At 42.9% G+C, this 18,045-nt stretch overlaps 1 protein-coding gene across 1 annotated transcript; it reads left to right on the top strand.

Annotated features, from left to right (window-relative positions):
* Window positions 1-1,957: 1,957 nt before the first annotated feature.
* RAD21L1 (RAD21 cohesin complex component like 1) lies at window positions 1,958-17,579 on the top strand. Its single transcript, XM_005444992.3, is given in 13 exon segments — window positions 1,958-3,034; window positions 4,616-4,745; window positions 7,315-7,414; window positions 8,863-8,969; window positions 9,367-9,552; window positions 10,163-10,264; window positions 11,199-11,312; window positions 12,335-12,564; window positions 13,789-13,891; window positions 14,692-14,831; window positions 15,538-15,627; window positions 16,239-16,316; window positions 17,370-17,579. Coding segments are annotated over 13 exon segments (1,734 nt in total). The 5' UTR covers window positions 1,958-2,890.
* Window positions 17,580-18,045: the final 466 nt, after the last annotated feature.

The raw sequence follows: 18,045 nt of genomic DNA, 5'->3' as shown, positions 1-18,045 counted from the left end.
TCCTCACTGCAGGGCACGGTGCATCCAGGAAGTCTTGGTGCCCTTGCAGGGGTGGTGGACGGCTGCTTTGAAGCTCACGGGGCTCTCCTCCAGGTCCCCATTGAGGATGTGTCACTCCAAGGGTGTTTTATAGCAGAACCCCCTCTCCTTCCCCAAACAGCGATGTCTGAGCCTCAGCCCAGGGTAGCTATCTCTGCCCAAAGGCAGCCAGAGGAACAGAGCCCTGCCTTCCACTAAGACCAGCTGCAGAGCCACACTGGGAAGAGGCTCAAAACTTTCCTGGTGATAATTGAAATCTAGTTATCTTCAGCTAACACCAGGCTGCCGGGGAGATGGGGAAAACCACAGGTGCCTTGTGATATGGCAACAGCTGATGCTGTGGCTCAGGAGCACCAGGAGACTTGCTGTGTTCTGCCTGAATATAAAGCAAAGCACAGAAAGCATGAAGCAGAGGGTTGGTGAACTAATTTTTTTTCTGGCTGGTGACACCTAAGGGTGCACACAGGCTGCCTTTTCCTCTCAGTGCTGGCTGTGGCTGATGCAGATGGGTGGCTGCACACCTTTACCCTTATCCCCTCTGCATAGAGTTCAGATCTGAAGCTCTTTTTTTTTTTTTTCCTTCTGCAGATTTGCTTCACCAAGACATTATCAAATGTGCCTGGAGCCACACAGGACCTGCTCACCTGCAGAGAAAGAGATGGGATGGTGCCTCTCAAGTGGGCTTTTAAAATGTCAAGGGTGAAATAGGTTGGGAGGAGGAGGAGGAGGGTGCTGGGGAGGTGCTCTCCATTCATAGAATCATCTAGGTTGGAAAAGACCTTTGAGATCATCAAGTCCAACTGTTAACCCAGCACTGCCAAGCCCACCACTAAACCGTGTCCCTAAGCATCCTATATTTCAAACACCTCCAGGGATGGTGACTTCACCACATCCTTGGGCAGCCTGTTCCAAGGCTTGGCCACCCTTACGGTGAAGGAATTTTTCCTAATATCCAACCTAAACCTCCCCTGGCACAACTTGACACCATTTACTCTTGTCCTCTTGCTTGTTATCTGGGAGACCAACCCCCTGCTGCCCACCCCTTCCTGTCAGGCAGCTGGGGAGAGCCATTATGTCCCCCCTCAGCCTCCTTTTCTCCAGGCCAAACACCCCCAGTTCCCCCAGCCGCTCCCCATCAGCCTTGTGCCCCAGCCCCGTTCCCATCTCTGGACACACTCCAGCCCCTCTGCGACCCTCTTGTAGTGAGGGGCCCAACCCTGCACACAGGATTCACGGTGCAGCCCCACCAGCGCCGAGCGCAGGGTGATGATTGCTGCCCTGGTCCTGCTGGCCACACTGCTTCAGATACAGGCCAGGGTGCTGTGGGCCGCCTTGGCCAGGCACAGGAACCTCAAATGAGCAGCATCGGGCTCCTGGAGGTGCGTGCACGCTCGCTGTGAGCGCCAGGGAGGAGCGGGGATTCACTGACACCGGCCTGGAGGAGGCCTGTGGGGCTGCCCTGCCCGGGGCCAGGCAGCTGCAGGCACGCCGGGCGCGCAGGTTCGGGCAAGGGCAGGCAGCGTCCCTGCAGCGCCCGCCGCCCGGCTGCCGCGCTGCCCGCACAGGCGCTGCCCGCACAGGCGCGGCACGGCACGGCACGGCACGGCACGGCACGGCACGGCACTGCAGGGCACGGCGCGGCACCGCACGGCGCAGGACACGGAACCCGACCCGGAGACGGGCAGAGAGGCGGTGACAGCCGGGCAGCGGCACGCAGGGAGCCGCCGCCGCAGGGCCCGAGGAGGGGCCGCTAAATCCCCCCCGGCCCCTCAGGGCCCGGCGAGGTCCCTCAGTCCGCGCAGGTCCCGCTAAATCCCCCAGCCGCCAGCAGGGTCCCCTCAGCGCCTGGCGGGGTCCCCTCATCTCCTCAGGTTCTGCTAAATCCCCGACCCCACACACCCCCCACCCCACACCCCGTTCCCTCAGTGCCCAGCAAGGTCCCTCTGTCCCCCGAGGTCTTGCTAAATCCCCTCCCCATCCCCATAGCACCTGGCTGCATCACCTCAGTGCCTGGTGAGGTCCCTCCATCCCCTCTGATCCCACTAATTTCCCCCTATCCCCTCAGCACCCAGTGGGGTCCCGTTATCATCTCAGGTCCTGCTAAATCCTCCCATCCCCTCAGCACCTGGCGGGATCCCTTCAGCGCCTGGTGAGGTCACCTCATCCCCTCACGGCCTGGCTGGCTCCCCTCATCTCTTCAGGGCCCCACTAAATCTCCTTCCATTTCCTCAGCACCTGGCTAGATCCCTCCATCCCTTCAGGATTCCACTAAATCCCCCCTGCCCCATTGCCTCAGTACCCACTTGGGTCCCCCATCCCCTCAAATTCCACTAAATCCCCCTTGTCCCCTCAGTGCCCAGCTGTGTTCACCCCATCAGGTCCTGCTAAATTCTCTCACTCCCTCAGGGCCTGGCTGGATACCCCCCATCTCCCCAGATACCACTAAATCCTCACACCCCATCACCTCAGGGTCCCGCCAAATCCTCCAACCCCCTCAGGGCCTGACTGGGTCCCCCCATTCCCTCAGGGTCCCGCCAAATCCCTCCCCCCCCTACATCCCCTCAGGGTCCCGCCAAATCCTCCCATCCCCTCAGGTTCTGACTGGGTCCCTCCATTCCCTCAGGGTTCCGCCAAATCCCCCTGTCCCCTCAGAGCCTGGTTGGGTTCCCCCATCCCCTCAGATCCTGCTAAATCCCCCTGTCCCCTCAACGCCTGGTGGAGTCCCTCCATCCCCTCAGGGTCCCACTAAATCCCTCTTCCCACTTCATGCCCCAGGACCCTTCTCCCACTGGGAGGACAAGAGCCCGGGAGGTGGCAGCAGGGCTGGCCTGTGGGCATTGCCCCAGGCATCATGTTCTACCTGCATTTGCTCATCAACAAGCGTGGGCCATTGGCCAAAATATGGCTTGCTGCCCACTGGGAGAGGAAGCTTACCAAAGCTCACGTATTTGAGTGCAATTTAGAGACTACAGTTGAAAAGATCATCTCACCAAAGGTATGCTATTAAATGAGAAGGCATCTTCTGGTAAATTCTGGGGTGGTGTTCATCTTTTGTAGGGAACAGGACTGTTGCTATCATGGGGACTTACTTTAGGACAAATTTGTGGCTATTTCAAAACCAGTGTGAGATACAATCCTACTCTGGTTTTATTCAGTTCTTACTCAGATAAGATCTCCATCTCATTGAGTTATACTTGTATAAATATTTTACTTGCTATTTTACTCCTGGAGATCTGTGGCATACATTTATGTACAGTGTAAGCAAATGTTACCACAGTATATTCAAATGTATTTTTCCGCATGCTGATAGAGCTCCAGGGAGTGCTCTGTGGGCACTGCTGGCCAAGGGATCACGGTAGGTGGGTTTCAGCCACCCGTGAGGCAACATGAGCCCGTCAGTGCAGTGTGGTAGCAATGGTCTTTCTTCAGAGCCTTTGAGTACTGGCAGTGGGTATTCAACAGAATTTGGGAAATACTGGTATTCCCAAATACAAGGAAATTGTCTCAAAAAAATTGAAAAGTCAGCTGCTTAACCAAAGTCAAGCTTAACCAAAGAAAACTGCTGTGAAATTGTACACAGAGAATGCTTTTGCTGATCTTGTCATAAATAACTTTTGACATATTGTAACCATGTTTCCACTTTCAGTGGACTTCTTCCAGGTCCCCCATTATAATCATATACACATATAATTAAGCACACATAGTGCTTATTAGAGACTCTGTATGAACAGTCCTGGAGGCTGAAGTCCTCTGTCATCACAGAGAAGGTATGACTCAAGCAAGCACAGATGCAGGCAGTCAAGTAGCCATGACTCAGTCCTTGGCCTCTCCGTTGCAATTGCATCCAAGGGAACAGTGAGGAACGCTTTGCACTGTCACTAATCGATGGCTCAGGCGAGCCAAGGCTTTTGGCTGGTGCAAGCAGATTTTTGGGGTTTTTTTCTCCATGAAAATACCTGCTTGATATTTGGTAGCCTGAATTGCATCATCTGTCTTGCATGGGTTATTATTAGTTGAGTGTTGTTAAAATAATCTTGGTATTATTTGGAAGTGTTTTCCAAGAGGTGCTAGTTGAGTACTGTTTGCTTTCCCTTGCATGCTGTCCTGCCTAGCATCTGCATGACCACCTTGACTGTGTTTGGTGCAGGAAGACTTTGCATAAATAAGGCCATAGTTACGGCCTTTCTTTGCAGAAGTAAGGGCATAGGTACCCTGTCTGTTCACTCAAATAACCAAAGTGTCAAATACTAGGATACAGGGCAGCTACTTTCTGTTTCAGGTTGCATTACACTGTTTCTTGGCGTTTAGCTGAGATGTTTTAGATAAAGTAAGTGCACCGGTTCAGGACTTACACTTTGGCATGGCAATGTTTAGGAACAGAATCAACTCAAAGTTCCTAGCTCTGAAAATTCATTTATGTTTACAATCCTCTATATCAGTACAAAGCCCTGTTGAATTTCATAGAGCTCTGTATTGTGGTATGTTACTGGAACTCTGTTACTATTGTGTAATATTTTCATTTTGATATTTTTGCCAAAAATACTAACTCCTGAACAACTTTTTTAAATCATCAAAGTTTACAATAGCTCTGCGAACCTCTGGGCACTTACTCCTAGGAGTGGTGCGGATTTACCACAGGAAAGTAAAGTACCTCTTGGCAGACTGTGGTGAAGCTTTGACAAAAATGAAGACAGCCTTTCGCCCAGGTGTGTACAGAATTCTGCATTTTTCCATCTGTGTCCTTTACAGCTCTCATTTTAAAAGTTATTTTTTGATATTTCTGTTAAATACATGTTATTGATAACAAAGGAAACTGAACATACTAGTGCCTACTGCTGACATTTAGTCTGGCTTAATTTAACGTGATTTCAGGTCTTTGACTCCTTTAAAAGAAGCGGTGTCTTAAGTGGTCTTACAAGAAGAAGCTTGAATTCAGCTTCAGTTGCTAGATAATTAATTTTAATTTCCAATGACACCAACAACATGTCTAACAGGGTGTTAGTGCCAGATCTGACAGTGTGTTTTGAGCTCCAGCCATGTAGCCAGAAAGAATGCAGCAGAGATGACTGGGTCCTTTTCCAACACGCTATTTGTTTGTCATACTTAGGCAACAAATGGGGAGGCACATTTGTCTAAAAAAAGGCCAAGAATCGGACACCAGCATCTGTTGTGAGCCCTAATGTGCTTTGTGACCTGGTCTGTTTGCAGAATACCTACTCTACATTATTCCTAAGGATAGACTCATAAATTGTTTAGCTTAGAAAAGACCTTTAAGATCATCGAGTACGACCATTAATCCAGCACTGCCAAGTCTACTGCTAAACCATGTCCCTAAGCACCACATCTACACATTTTCTAAAAACCTCCAGGGACAGTGACTTTCCTGGGCAGCCTGTTCTAATGCTTGACAACACTTTTGGTAAAGAAATTTTACTAATATCCAATCTAAGCCTCCCCTGGCACAACTTGAGGCTGTTTCCTCTTGTCCTATTGCTTGTTACTTGGGAGAAGAGACTGACTCCCACCTGCCTACAAACTTTCAGGTAGTTGTAGACAGTAAGAAGGTCTCCCCTGAGTTTCCTTTTCTCCAGGAAACCCAGTTTCCTCGGCTCCTTCTCATCAGGCTTGTGCTCTAGACCCTTCACCAGCTTTGTTGCCCTTCTCTGGACACGCTCCAGCACCTCCATGTCTTTCCTGTAGTGAGGGGCCTAAAACTGTACACAGTATTCACAGTGCGGCCTCATCAGTGCCAAGGACAATCGCTGCCCTCGTCCTGCTGGCCACACTGTTTCTGACAAAAGCCAGGGTGCTGTTGGCCTTCTTGGCCATCTGGGCACACTGCCAGTTCATATTCAGCTGGCTGATGACCATCACCCCCAGGCCCTTTCCCACTGGGCAGCTCCCCAGCTGCTCTGCCCAGTGCCTGCAGCACTGCAAGGGGCTGTTGTGACCCGAGCGCAGGACCCCTGCACTGAGCCTTCTTGAGCCTCATACAACTGGCCTTGGCCCATCGATCCAGCCTGTCCAAATCCCTCAGCAGTGCCTTCCTGCCCTCAGGAAGATTAAAACTCCTGCCCAACTTGGTGTCACCTGCAAACTTACTGAGGGTACACTAGATCCCCTCATCCAGATCATCAATAAAGATATTAAACAGAACTGGTTAACGATCATGAGTAGTTAGTTAGTGTAGAAGAATGAAGCTGGGTTAATTAGTATTGATAATATACAACTGTGGGTTGGCTTCAGGGGCGGTGGGTTGGCCAATGTAGATAAGGTGCAGCTGTGGCTGGTTAAGTTAAGTGGTTGAGAGCCAATGAAGAGAGAGCAGCCGAGGAAGAAGCAGAGAGAGTGTGTGTGTATGCTCTGGATGAGGTGAGATGAGGAGAAGGCAGTGGAGGGACTGGCATGAAGAGAATGCTGGTATGAGATGGTAAAAGACCTTGTTGCAGCTGGCTAGTTTGGAGAGTGTTGCGACAAGTTAGCATTTGTCAACATTTGGAAATCTCTAGAAGAAACACAATAAGTACCCAGTACTATCTAGTTTGAATGCCTACTATTATAGTAGTTATAGAGGACTACACACCACAAGAACAAGACACAACAGTCACAGCTGTGGCAATGGAGACTCCCATGAGATCTAAGGGGGCAGGGGGTGGGGGTTGAATTCTCAGTGGAAGTGGTAAAATGCTGAAACAGGCTGTCCAGGCATGCTGTGAATCTCCATCAGCAGAAATAGACAGAAGTGATCAAACTTATAAATTAACCCTGTTTTGAGCAAAAGGTTGGGTTAGATGGCCTTCAGAAATCTGTTACTTCACAAATGGTTCCAGGATTCTCTGATGACCACATATTTGCAGTCTCACTTCATAGTTATTTGATGCTGGAGAACAGTGTTATACAGACACGGGAGAGAAAAAGAAAATGCACTAATTCATTTCAAGTGCTATGGAAGGTGCTAGGCCAAATGTCAGTTGTGAGAATCTTTCAGGGACTTAATATAGCTGTTCATAACCCCAATGGTCTGACTGTATTTCAAGTCCTGTAGCAGCAGACTCTTCTGTATCTGCCTGTAAAACAATAAGGCTTCTAAAGTATATGTAAACTAAGGATTTTAATTCCACTTCGGAGTCCTGTTGACAAAGTGCTTAAGCTTTACCTTTCTGTTATTTAGAATGGCAGCAGACATTCCTGACAGGTTTACAGTCTTATTATATGTACTTGGGAGAACATTACTTTTATTGATACTTATTTTGTTATGTTGTCTCTTTCTTTTAGGACTTGTTGACCTTCCAGAAGAGAACTTTGAGGCTGATTATCTGTCCATTACATTACCTGAAGAATTTCATGATTTTGAAATGCCACTACTTGATTTAAAGTAAATGCTTTCCTAGTTTTTACTCATTATTTTAGAATCTCTAGAAGTAAAGCATATCCTTTCTGTTATCTGATCAGGACTCGGAATTGCTCTGATTTGATAACTGAATTCTCCTAAATTCCAAGTCGGCTTTACAGTCACATGAATTGTACTTTGGTAGGGTTCCTCAAAGTCCAGACATCTACAATGAAATAACGTGTGGAACTTCAGGATTTTAAATTGTCTGAGTGAAGCCTGCAAACAACTTTCTGCCCTCAAGAAAAGATATAAAAGTTAATATAAATGCCATTGTAAGACCAAGAAGCTCTGGCTAGTAACCTTGCAATGTTGCACTGTTCCATTGTGTAACTGTATTTAATTTCTGCTCCATTGCTCTTTGGGCTGGGGCATTTTATCAGCAGTAGTCAGCTTGGCTCCCCATGAAAAGCCAGCATATTTCTTTGGCTTTTCTGACAGAATGTAGAAAAACTGATAAAAAGCGGGAGGCCAAGACACGTTTCTGGTGTCTGCAATGCCCCCAGAGGTCCAGGATAAGGGATTTCTGCTGAAGCTTCCTCTGTACCTTGTCATAAATACAGCTTGATGGGATCTGTTAGTATTTAGTATTTTCCAAGTACAGCTGCCAGGTAAAACTATTTATTCAAGTACTTCAGTGTGCTAACTGTAAAGCATGCCTTTGCTGCCTACCCAAAGAGTCTGTGTGGTTTGATTTACAGATGATGGCGTTACACTGATTAGATGCCTGTTATGGGGTGAGCGCCCGGTAGATAGCAGGGCTTGGATGTGAACAAACTCGCATGAGACCAAGTTTTCTGGCAAAAGAGAGTGGCAAAATGTGAAATAAGGAGTACGGCTGCTGCCCTTGTCCTTATAGCTATGCCTGCTGTTTCTTGTGGGGGCTGCTGTCTGAGTATACATCTGGATCATTTGTCCATGGAGTTCCGGATGTGGGCAGTATTCTGAAGCTGGGTAACACAGTGCTTTCCCCTTCCTCACGGACCTCTCCCAGCTGTCTCCTCTCACAGCTAGTGCAGGTTCAGTCTTCGCTGCATGACATACATTGGTGATTGCATGCATGGAAATTTTGGCTAGCAAAGGCAGCAGCTGCCTACTTGCTTAGAGGTATCAATTTTAATAAACCTATAGCACCTGGTTTCCATATGCTTATTTTCAGCTTTTAGAGGAAATCCAAAAGAGTGAATTTTATCAAAACCCCCTTAAAAACGATTTGACTGCGAATAGCCTTGGGAAACAGTTGTTCTCTCTCCACAGAAGTGAGGAGCAGCCAGGGTACTTTTAATGCCATAGAAAACAGAAGCTATCTTTTGGGGGGGTTCATGACAAAGTGTCAGGATTGAAGACTGTTTAGGACCAAGTTTTCATGTTCCAGCTAACTGGTCAATAGGTTTCAGTTCACCCTATATTTTGTATAATGTTTTTTTCGTCAGTTCCATTGATGTTGCTGAACATTTTACCTTGAATCAGAGCAGAGCTGAAGACATCACACTTACAGAGGATTACGAAAGCAATATACTTCTCTGTGATAGAAACTTTGGTGAGAGAAGTTGAGAAATTAGAAATATTCCATAAGGAAAAGTGTGTTTGTGTGGAAAAATTTGTACAGTCTGAGTGCTTTCCAGACGTGAAAAAAGTGTGTGCATTATTGAAAGTGTGTGTGTTTCACACTTGTGCTGATTGGCCTGTCATACTGTCTTATGCTTAAGTTTTAGTGTAAGTACTCTAAGTAATATAATATGATATTGGAGACTGAGAATCAAACCAAACATTTTCTGCTTTTTACTGAATTAGCTAGAATTGTTTGTTGTTTGTTCCATTTGAGGTATGGGATATGTTACAATCTTTTAAAAAATATGTGAAAAATTAGGAAATTGATAAATACGTGTTTCAAAAATTCAGGCAGATGAAGCATCAGAAATTCTGTGTTTATTCAGATGAAGAACCAGATGCACTAAGAAAACAGAGCTTCTTTGACAGCAGCATCTTAATGAGCAGTAGGAGTCCTGTGGCTGATCACAACTCTGCGAGTGTAAATGGAGACAAGTCTGCGCTGCGTGAAGATGCTTACTGTTTTGAGCATGACTGTTTTGGAGATGAGGAGAATGCTGTAGATATGATTGGTAGGGTTTGCCATAGATAAACAGAATTAGCTTCTTTCCAAATATTTTTATTCTTACAGGAAAACAAACAGGATAGAATGAAAGTGATTGCTTTCAAACATAAATCCTATATTTTTTGTTGTTTTCATACTTTTTTTTACTTGTCACTAAATCTATGATCACTTAGACATTGCCACATAAAATTGTTTTAAAGGATATAAATTATTTAAAATTAAAGGAATTTGATTTATACCTAATATTTAACAGTTTAATTTATATTTTCAGAGGTGATATACTGCAGCATTTTTATCCTTATTGTTGTAATAACAAAGGCAGCAAAGTAGCTTCTACATCTATGTGGTTTAGAGTATTTATGTAAATCTTTATTTATACTTTTAAACCAGTATCAGTATTCTACTTTTCAAAGAAAAGGTGGAAATCTCAGAAGTAAGACTAACGTTCCCGTTTTTGTACTGCTGAAGACAGCTGTACTGTTGACAGCCATCTGTGGAAGCTGAGCTTATTTTAGTTTGCAGAGAATTAACCTTAAATAATTAACATTAGGCTGTATCAGACTAATTTAAAACTACTGAGACTTAGAATGATTAAAACTATCCATTTTGTATTTAAGAAATCCTGTTGAGGGATGAGCAAAATGGTCTGGATAAAGACATTCTTGATATGAAGGAAGAACATCCTTTGTCACAAGATCTGCCAGAGAACAGCATAGCCAGTGAGTCTGCAGTGTCTGCTCTGTCTTACACAAACCCTCTGTATTAATGCCTAAAGTTACTCACATTCAGCTCTGTATAATATCTGGAGCCTTTCTCTTTTGTTCCTTTCCTTTATTTTTTTTTCTAATATCCATCCACCATTTTAGGTACAATTTAATTTGACCTAGGGATTCCAGATCTGTAATGTGACATTGCTTAGAAACACTTTTATGTGACATCCTGTTGGATACGCTGTTGATCCACCCTGCTGCTTAGGCAGTACGATAAGGCTTTTGTAGGGGAAAGGAAACTGAACAAGGGTATGCTGTGACTTTGAACTTTACCTATGAGTATTTCTGGCTTCATATTTCAGCAGCAAATGACACTTCAGTAGTTCATAAAGTTCCTAGTCGTCTTTTGGTTTGACATTGGTGAAAGAAATAATTTTTTTGAAAAGTATTTCTGGAAATTTTTTTATATCTTAAATCCTTATACCCCCATCACACTGTTACTTTAAAACTGAGAATTCTGGAACAGCTTTGAAGTGAAACAGTGGCACTTGCCTTTCCTTGCACTAGTCCTGCTACTACCTGTTCCTTTTATGTTGACAGAGATGCCCACACTGCCATGCAGTTGCCTGGAACTGGAAACAGATACATATTGAAAATAACCACTTTTCTCCCCAAACATTTTTCATTGGGTGGGTTTTTCTACCAGTTCTTCCGTCTGTTCCACCACCCGGTCATACAGGTTCTGGTGTCAGCAAAGGGAAATGTGTAGTGCAGAAGCAGAGACAGTTATTACTGGTTAAGGTGATTGTGAGATCATAGATAAAATCACAGTTTTCTAATTCTGATCCTTTTTGTCTGCTTTCATTCTTTGTTGTGAGATTAAGAAATTTTTCATCTTGTAAACTTTTTTTTAATTTGGATTATTTGCTGGGTTTTCTTACAGTTGAGTCCAGCTGCACAGACACCACCATTAAGGAAGTAAGTCATCTAATGAATGTAACAATGCCTTCATTGATGGAACACGATGGATTTGTGCTTGAGCCAGTTGATGATACAGGTCAGAACTTGACCGGTTTCTTGTTGAATGTTAGCACTAACTAGCTTTCATTTTCTTCTTGTTGGAACAAAACAGGTTATTCCCACTTTAGATTTCATTGGCTCCTACTGTCATAGTTCTATTTTATGGTAACTATTACACAAACCAATATCAGGTATTCACCTGATCTGCCCAAATCTCTGCTGACAGTTTCTTCTGCGTACCAAATCAAGTTTCCTTGCTCTTCAGTTCTGCTAACAGTGCAAGCGTGGGCTGTTCATGAATGTTACTGAGGTTTCAGCCAAAGAACTTCTACTGTTAGTGACACATCAGTGATTTTTATGTGTAAAATAACAATCTTAAAACTTTCAGGCCTTTGTAAAATTCTGTTTTGCAAACTTTTAACTTTAATAAGATCCAATAAGAAAAATATTTAATTTCTTCTGTAAGTAAATTTAAATGTCACCCATCGTGTTGGTGGCTGCTAGCAAATAAACAAGTTCATGTTGACATTAATATTTAAAATACTGGAATTTTCCAGTCTGCTAAAATAATATTCAATAAGTTACAGCTATATAACCAATCCATGTCTTTCTGTCATGTTTACTATGTACATCTAAATTAAATTCCTAAAGGATTAAACTGACAAATACAGATATTAATTATGAGGTAATGAAACCTGTTGAGTACATCAGCAGTTCTTGGAACAATGACCTTCCTGATGGATTAAAGACAGCTTACTCAATTTTGTTGGTATATCTTGTGTTCTCATTAAGTCCTCACATTCCTGGTTCTTTAGTATGGTAGTCATATGTCTTCCATAACTAAACACATGAATTTCCTGTACAAGGATACAAAGAGTATACTTTATGAAAAATTTTGGAGAAACGGCACATGCACTTGTACTTTGATTTTCAAGTCTATGTGGTGTTTCAGGAGGTCAGCAGCCTGTCCCTTTGATTCACAGTGCTTTTTTTTTATGCCTAAGTGTTCTGTGACTAGACCTTCTTAGATATTTTTTTTTAAATACTTGTTCTATGTAGCTATGACCCAGAGGAAAAAAAATAAAAGAAAGAGGAAGTTGCTTGTGGATGTAGGGAAGGAACTCAGCTGTAACACTATATACAACCAACTTAACAACTGCACGGACATTCTTACTACATTAGACCTTGCACCCCCAACAAAAAAAACAATGATGTGGAAGAAATCAGGAGGTGTGGATAAAATCCTGTTCCATGCTACACAGCCTGTGGTTCATGCTGATCTGCAAATGGTAAAGATCAATTTCTTGTAGGTTTTAATGTCACTGTATAGATTATGGGACTGTTGCACACCTAGGGTCTAACTGAGAGACATTTTGCAGACTTGGTTTCATGTGAACTCCTAGTAAACTGCAGGTGCGTAGCATCACTGAAAGTATTGTTTTGCAGTAAAGTTCAGTTGGATACCTGATGATTATTTGCAAACTCACCACTAATTGCTTCATCAGAAAGACAGTCTGTAGAGCTCGCAACTTTTATCTCTAGCACTCCAACAACAGGTGAAACACGACAAAGTTGAAAGCTGATGTTTCATTTCACATACTGGCACCTGACTGTACACTAATACACAACTATTTAGATTTCTGTCAATTTCTTTTCTGCTTTCTACTTTATTATTTTCCGTTTTGTTTCTGCTCTGTAATCAATATGAGACCACATCTTTCCTCTATGTTTACTTTAAAGTACATCAGGCATGAACATTATTCTTATGATATTGTTAATGGCTTTAGAAAATCAGTATGCCAATTTGTTTTGCACTTGCCAGCTGGAGAGCAGCCAGAGACTTGCTTTTCAGAGGACCAAGAGGTTCCTGATTGCTGATCATTTTGGCTAGCAGGGTGGGCCAGACCACCCTTTCCTGTGGCTGTGCACCTTACTGGTCTTTTTTGCACAAGACAGTTTTATGGAAATACTATCTATCAAAGCCTCTTGTGTCCCTGCGTAGTATCTGACAGATCATTCAAAGAAGCTGTAAGTTTAGAGCTGGTGATAAGATAAAAAAGAGCTCAACAGGCACACAAGGTGATAGGGAATAACAACGGTGTGACCTGTGTGCAGCAGCCTTACGTTAATTGCACTCTTTCTTCTGTTGTGTGGCTTGGAGAGATCTGGGAGGCAAGGTCTCCAGGCAAACAGCTCTGCAGGTTCATTATAGCAGCACAGCTTCACCACTTAGAGTCGAGGTGCAGAATTACAACTTGCTCTTTATGAGGATGAAAAATACTCATATACCAGTACATGGGGAGAGAAATCCACACACATAACTGCAGATATTCTTTTTTCATCCTTGCTTACTGGCTTCAAGGAAAAATGATCCAAGCTGTCCCTTAGTTATTTCTTCATGAAGTTTGCTGACAAAGTTGAAGCTGCAGAAGGCTATTCCAGATTTTCAGGATTACTTGATTCAAATATCTGAATTCTGGGTTGCAGCAATTAATATACAGCTTGTATTTCAGTTGTTTGCAAAATGCTTCAAGAGTCGCAGATTTAACATGAGAAGAAAAGGAATACAGAGGGAGTCTGAAATGGAAGAAACAAGAAAAGAGCAAGATACCACAGGTAATATTTTAGTTCTGTTGTTGCAGAATTAGCTGTTAGAAAATGTTTTCTGTTTTACATAACGTTTGAGAGACATGTGCACAGTGTTTGTGTGCAGTGTTCTATAAATCAAAGGCCAAGAAAGTTAAATGTTAAGGAAAGTGGCTGTTAATTATTTAAAATAAAAATGAAAAGTTTTTTTGTTTTTGTAAGTACTTTGCTGTTCTTTTGTTCCTTAGATCAGAAACTGAATGGAAGTCTTTTTCTTCCTTGTGGCATAAGGAAGTATTTTTGGTTTCAGCTTTGGTTTCTGTAATTGTCTACCAAACTACCAGATTTGGTGGTGGTGGTTTTTTTTAAAAAAAGCTTCTCACTTGTTCTGAGTGTAATCAAACTGCTCTCTAGATTTCCAAATTCATGTAAATAACTTCCGTTTGTAACCTAAAGATTGTGTTTTGGTTAATATCAAGCAAGAAGAAATGTTCCATTTTAGATCTGAGAGGGTGATGTATCTGCTTTTACTCCACTGCTCTGCCACAAGTATAATCTGTATGTCTGCCCCACAAGTTAATCAACAAAAGCACCTCTTGCAAGTCCATAAAGGTCAACTTTTAGAAAAGGAGAAACTCTCTTGGAAGGTGATTCTTATTCCACAGTCCTATTGGGAATAATATTTATTCTGTATTTACTCATTCTGTCCCTTTCTTTCAAAGATTGCTAGCTAGGGTGTGAGTTTTGTTTTTCAGTGTTGTTTGTTTGTTTTTTTAAGGACAGTGATTCACAGTAATTGCCTCTTAAACCTTGTTTTTTTATTAATACAGAGATGCTGATAGTAGAAGAGCCAAGTTACCTGCAGGAATCAGCTCATTCAGAGACTGAGAGAAAAACTAGAAATGATTTGTTTATGTTGACATCACAGAATAACAGAAAAGAAACTCATGATAACTGTGGTGAAATGATAGTGAGCAGTTTCCATAAATTTTAGAGACCTATATGTATTTATTGGTTTCATTTTATGCTAGGGTTCTGTGTAACACACATTAAGAAATTACTAATACATGTTTGAAAAGGATGCTAGAAACAGCTGATGTAGCATTAAGTAGCTTGTGTTACGAAAATTTATTTATTAGCACTTTAGTAGCTTTACAATGAATGAATGATTAATTAAAATGTCTATTAATAAGTATAGATTACAGTCTAACCATTAAGCATAAATGAAATCTTAATAGGAAATACAGACTCTTTGTACTAAAGAGATAAATATAATCATCTTGATAAAGGATAAAACTTACCTTTTGTGTCTCGTATTGAGAAAATACTTAAGCAATAACAAATTATTTCTGCTGTCTTCATTTATGCTGACTTGAAAGGGCATTCTTTAGAGAATATGAAACTCACTAAAGCTGAAAAAGAATGACAAAATTGGACCTAACAGGAGTAGAAAATGCAGGGTCTGTGTCTGAACGGAGGCCATAGGTACAGACCCAGCTGTAGGACAAATACTACAGCGACGTCCCTGCCTATGTGAGAATAGACATGGTAGAAATAGCAGCTATTAAATCATTTTGGTTTATTACAGTAAATGCTTTGAGCAGAATTATGTAATCGAGAAGTGCACTGTATGCATAAATGGTGTTGCCTACTGATCATCCTTTCTGTTCTAACAGCAGGATAGACTGACTTTCTCTGAGAGCTCCTCACTGGTGAGCAATTGCCCGGGCCAAGAAGCTGAAACACAGCCAGCTGAGTTAGCAAATGTATGCATACCCGAAGCTGACCCCTCTGACTTATTTCAGAAGAGAACGGTGTTCTTTCTCAGCAATGTTTTAAAAATATTTGTAATAGCGTCATGAACTTACAGTGCATTTTGGTGTACTAACATCATCTTTAGTACATGTTTTGCTAGTCAGAAACTGTATAGCTTGATAATCAGGGCTGCGGTATTCCCACATTCAAAGGTTACAGTCTGGGAGGGAAACAGCTCCTTACATAGAGATGGTGCTTCCTGTAAGAAGGAAACAGTTTCTGAACTTACTGGCTGTGAGGATGCTCAGACACTCTGAAACAAGGGCAGTCTTCTCCTGTTGACTTCAGAGGTGAAGCCCAAAATCTAAATCCAAATTTTTGAACATTCTTTTTGGCCCCTGACCAATACAACCTTTCACAAAGTCAAAACCAGAACACATTCTTTTCTCTGTTTCACAAAGCCCGGTATGGCCACAGAGGTGTCAGTTATCCTGAGTATGGCCATCAAAATGCTCAGCTCCAGCTGGATTTTCAATTAGGCTAAAACTCTTGTCCTTTTTATCATCATGGGGTGTGACTTTTTACACGTGCTGTCTAACCTTCTGTTCTGTTTCCTCTCGAGGAACTAACAAGGAACAGGAAAGACAGTGAAGAACTAAGGTGGAGCAAAAGAACTCGTCAGTTATTAAGAACTTTACAGGTACTGTGCAGGATTTAGTCATTAGATGCCAAAGCCAGGTGTTGATTGCAGGTGGACCATGTCAGAAAATCTCCTACTTAGACTGTTGGTCATATTGCTGCCTCTTATACGCAGCGCGTAACTGCATTTTATTGGGTATTTACATAGGAAAAGTCTGAGTGCCTGACACGGTGTCTTCCCACAGCTGCTGGAATTGCTAGAACTTCCTGAACGTTTGCTTCCAGGGCAGTGTTTGCTCTAATGCTAGGCCCTTGCTCTCTTCCTTCTATGAGTATGCTCTGGAGTATCTCTACAAAACCCAACTCACAGCTGCTTACAGGTTTCCAGATCTCAGCTGGGCACTGCTGGGGTGCCATCGTTTAGCTATTCATCCTCTTGAGATGTCAGCTAGGGAAATGAATCAGGGTTATGTTAAAAAGAAAGCTGGTATCACCTTCTTTAAGAGGTTTTAATGCCCTGGTGCTTTCAAGGTGCTTGAAATTCACCAGGGAGGGCAGCCTTTGCCTCGGGAAGGCTTATTCTGCTTTTCTTGCAGAAATCCTGGTGAAACTGGTGAAACTGTAATGTAAGACATCATACACCGTATCGCCAGGACTCTAACAGAAGCCAGCTCTAACAGGCTGCTCTGATGCTGAATGTCCAAGCGCCATTAAAAACCAAGCAATAATACCACTTCGTTAGATGTGACTGAAATTGCCTGTGATACAGCCGGTACTCTGTATCCCACGAACAAGGCATGCGGGGGTTCTTATCATTTTGAATCATGAGAACCCTTATAGATGCGCTTCATCGCATGCCTCAATACTGTTTCGGTGAATTCAGTGGAACTGGGCATATGTAGATTTTAGTAACGTAGGTAGGTGCTAGCAATATTATGGCAATAAAATGTTAAGAGCCACTTACATAAATGCAAATGCCAAGATAAGATCCTATTCAAGGTGTTCAAGCAGAAAATATTCACTCCGAGCAGCGCTCTTCGGTTCAGCCTTGATGGGATCTGGGTTTATGGGCAGGGAAGCTGACCTGACTGATGTTCTCATTTCTCTCATGCAGCACCTGAAGAGATCAGGCATGTGTTCGTTCAGTTTTCGGGAGCTCTGTTGGAAAAACAACCGGAAAGAAGTCGCAGCCCAGTTTTACATCTTCCTTGTCCTGAAGAAGCAGTCAGTTATTGCGCTTCATCAGAGCGCTCCCTTTGCTGACATTACAGCCACCACTGGCCCAATGTTTGACACTTGCTGAAATCATGCAATATTTGGATAAGCTAACAAAAATATCTTAATTCTAATTTTTCCAGCAAATAGATTTCCTGGGGAAAAAAAGATGATTTAATGTCTTGGCAAGCTGTGGTAACTGAGCGGAGCTGCCTTTATGTTATACCACCTCTCCGAACTGCCAGGTCCCAGCTTGTGCAGGTGTGCTGCCTCAGTGCTGGCCACCACGGTGTTCACTAGTAGGTTTATTTTAATATATATGTTTATGTGATGAGCAGTTAGTTATTCCATTAATACAATATAGCTAAAATACATATTCTACATAAGTGATTTACACTGTGAAGGATTGTATGAAAGTCCTTAAAAACCTTTCTCAGAGAGCAGCTTTGGAGGTTAGGTGATTAACAGGGCTTGTGAGTGTGAATTATCTAATGCCTTCAGCAAGAGAAGTCTGTTAAGCTTACTTTGCCAAAAAATTAGTCTATTTGAAATTATTCCTTTCAAGAATGTTCAGT

The sequence above is a fragment of the Falco cherrug genome, chromosome 10, assembly GCF_023634085.1.
Source record: "Falco cherrug isolate bFalChe1 chromosome 10, bFalChe1.pri, whole genome shotgun sequence".
NCBI lineage: Eukaryota > Metazoa > Chordata > Aves > Falconiformes > Falconidae > Falco > Falco cherrug.
This window is presented reverse-complemented; position numbering and strand designations above follow the sequence as displayed.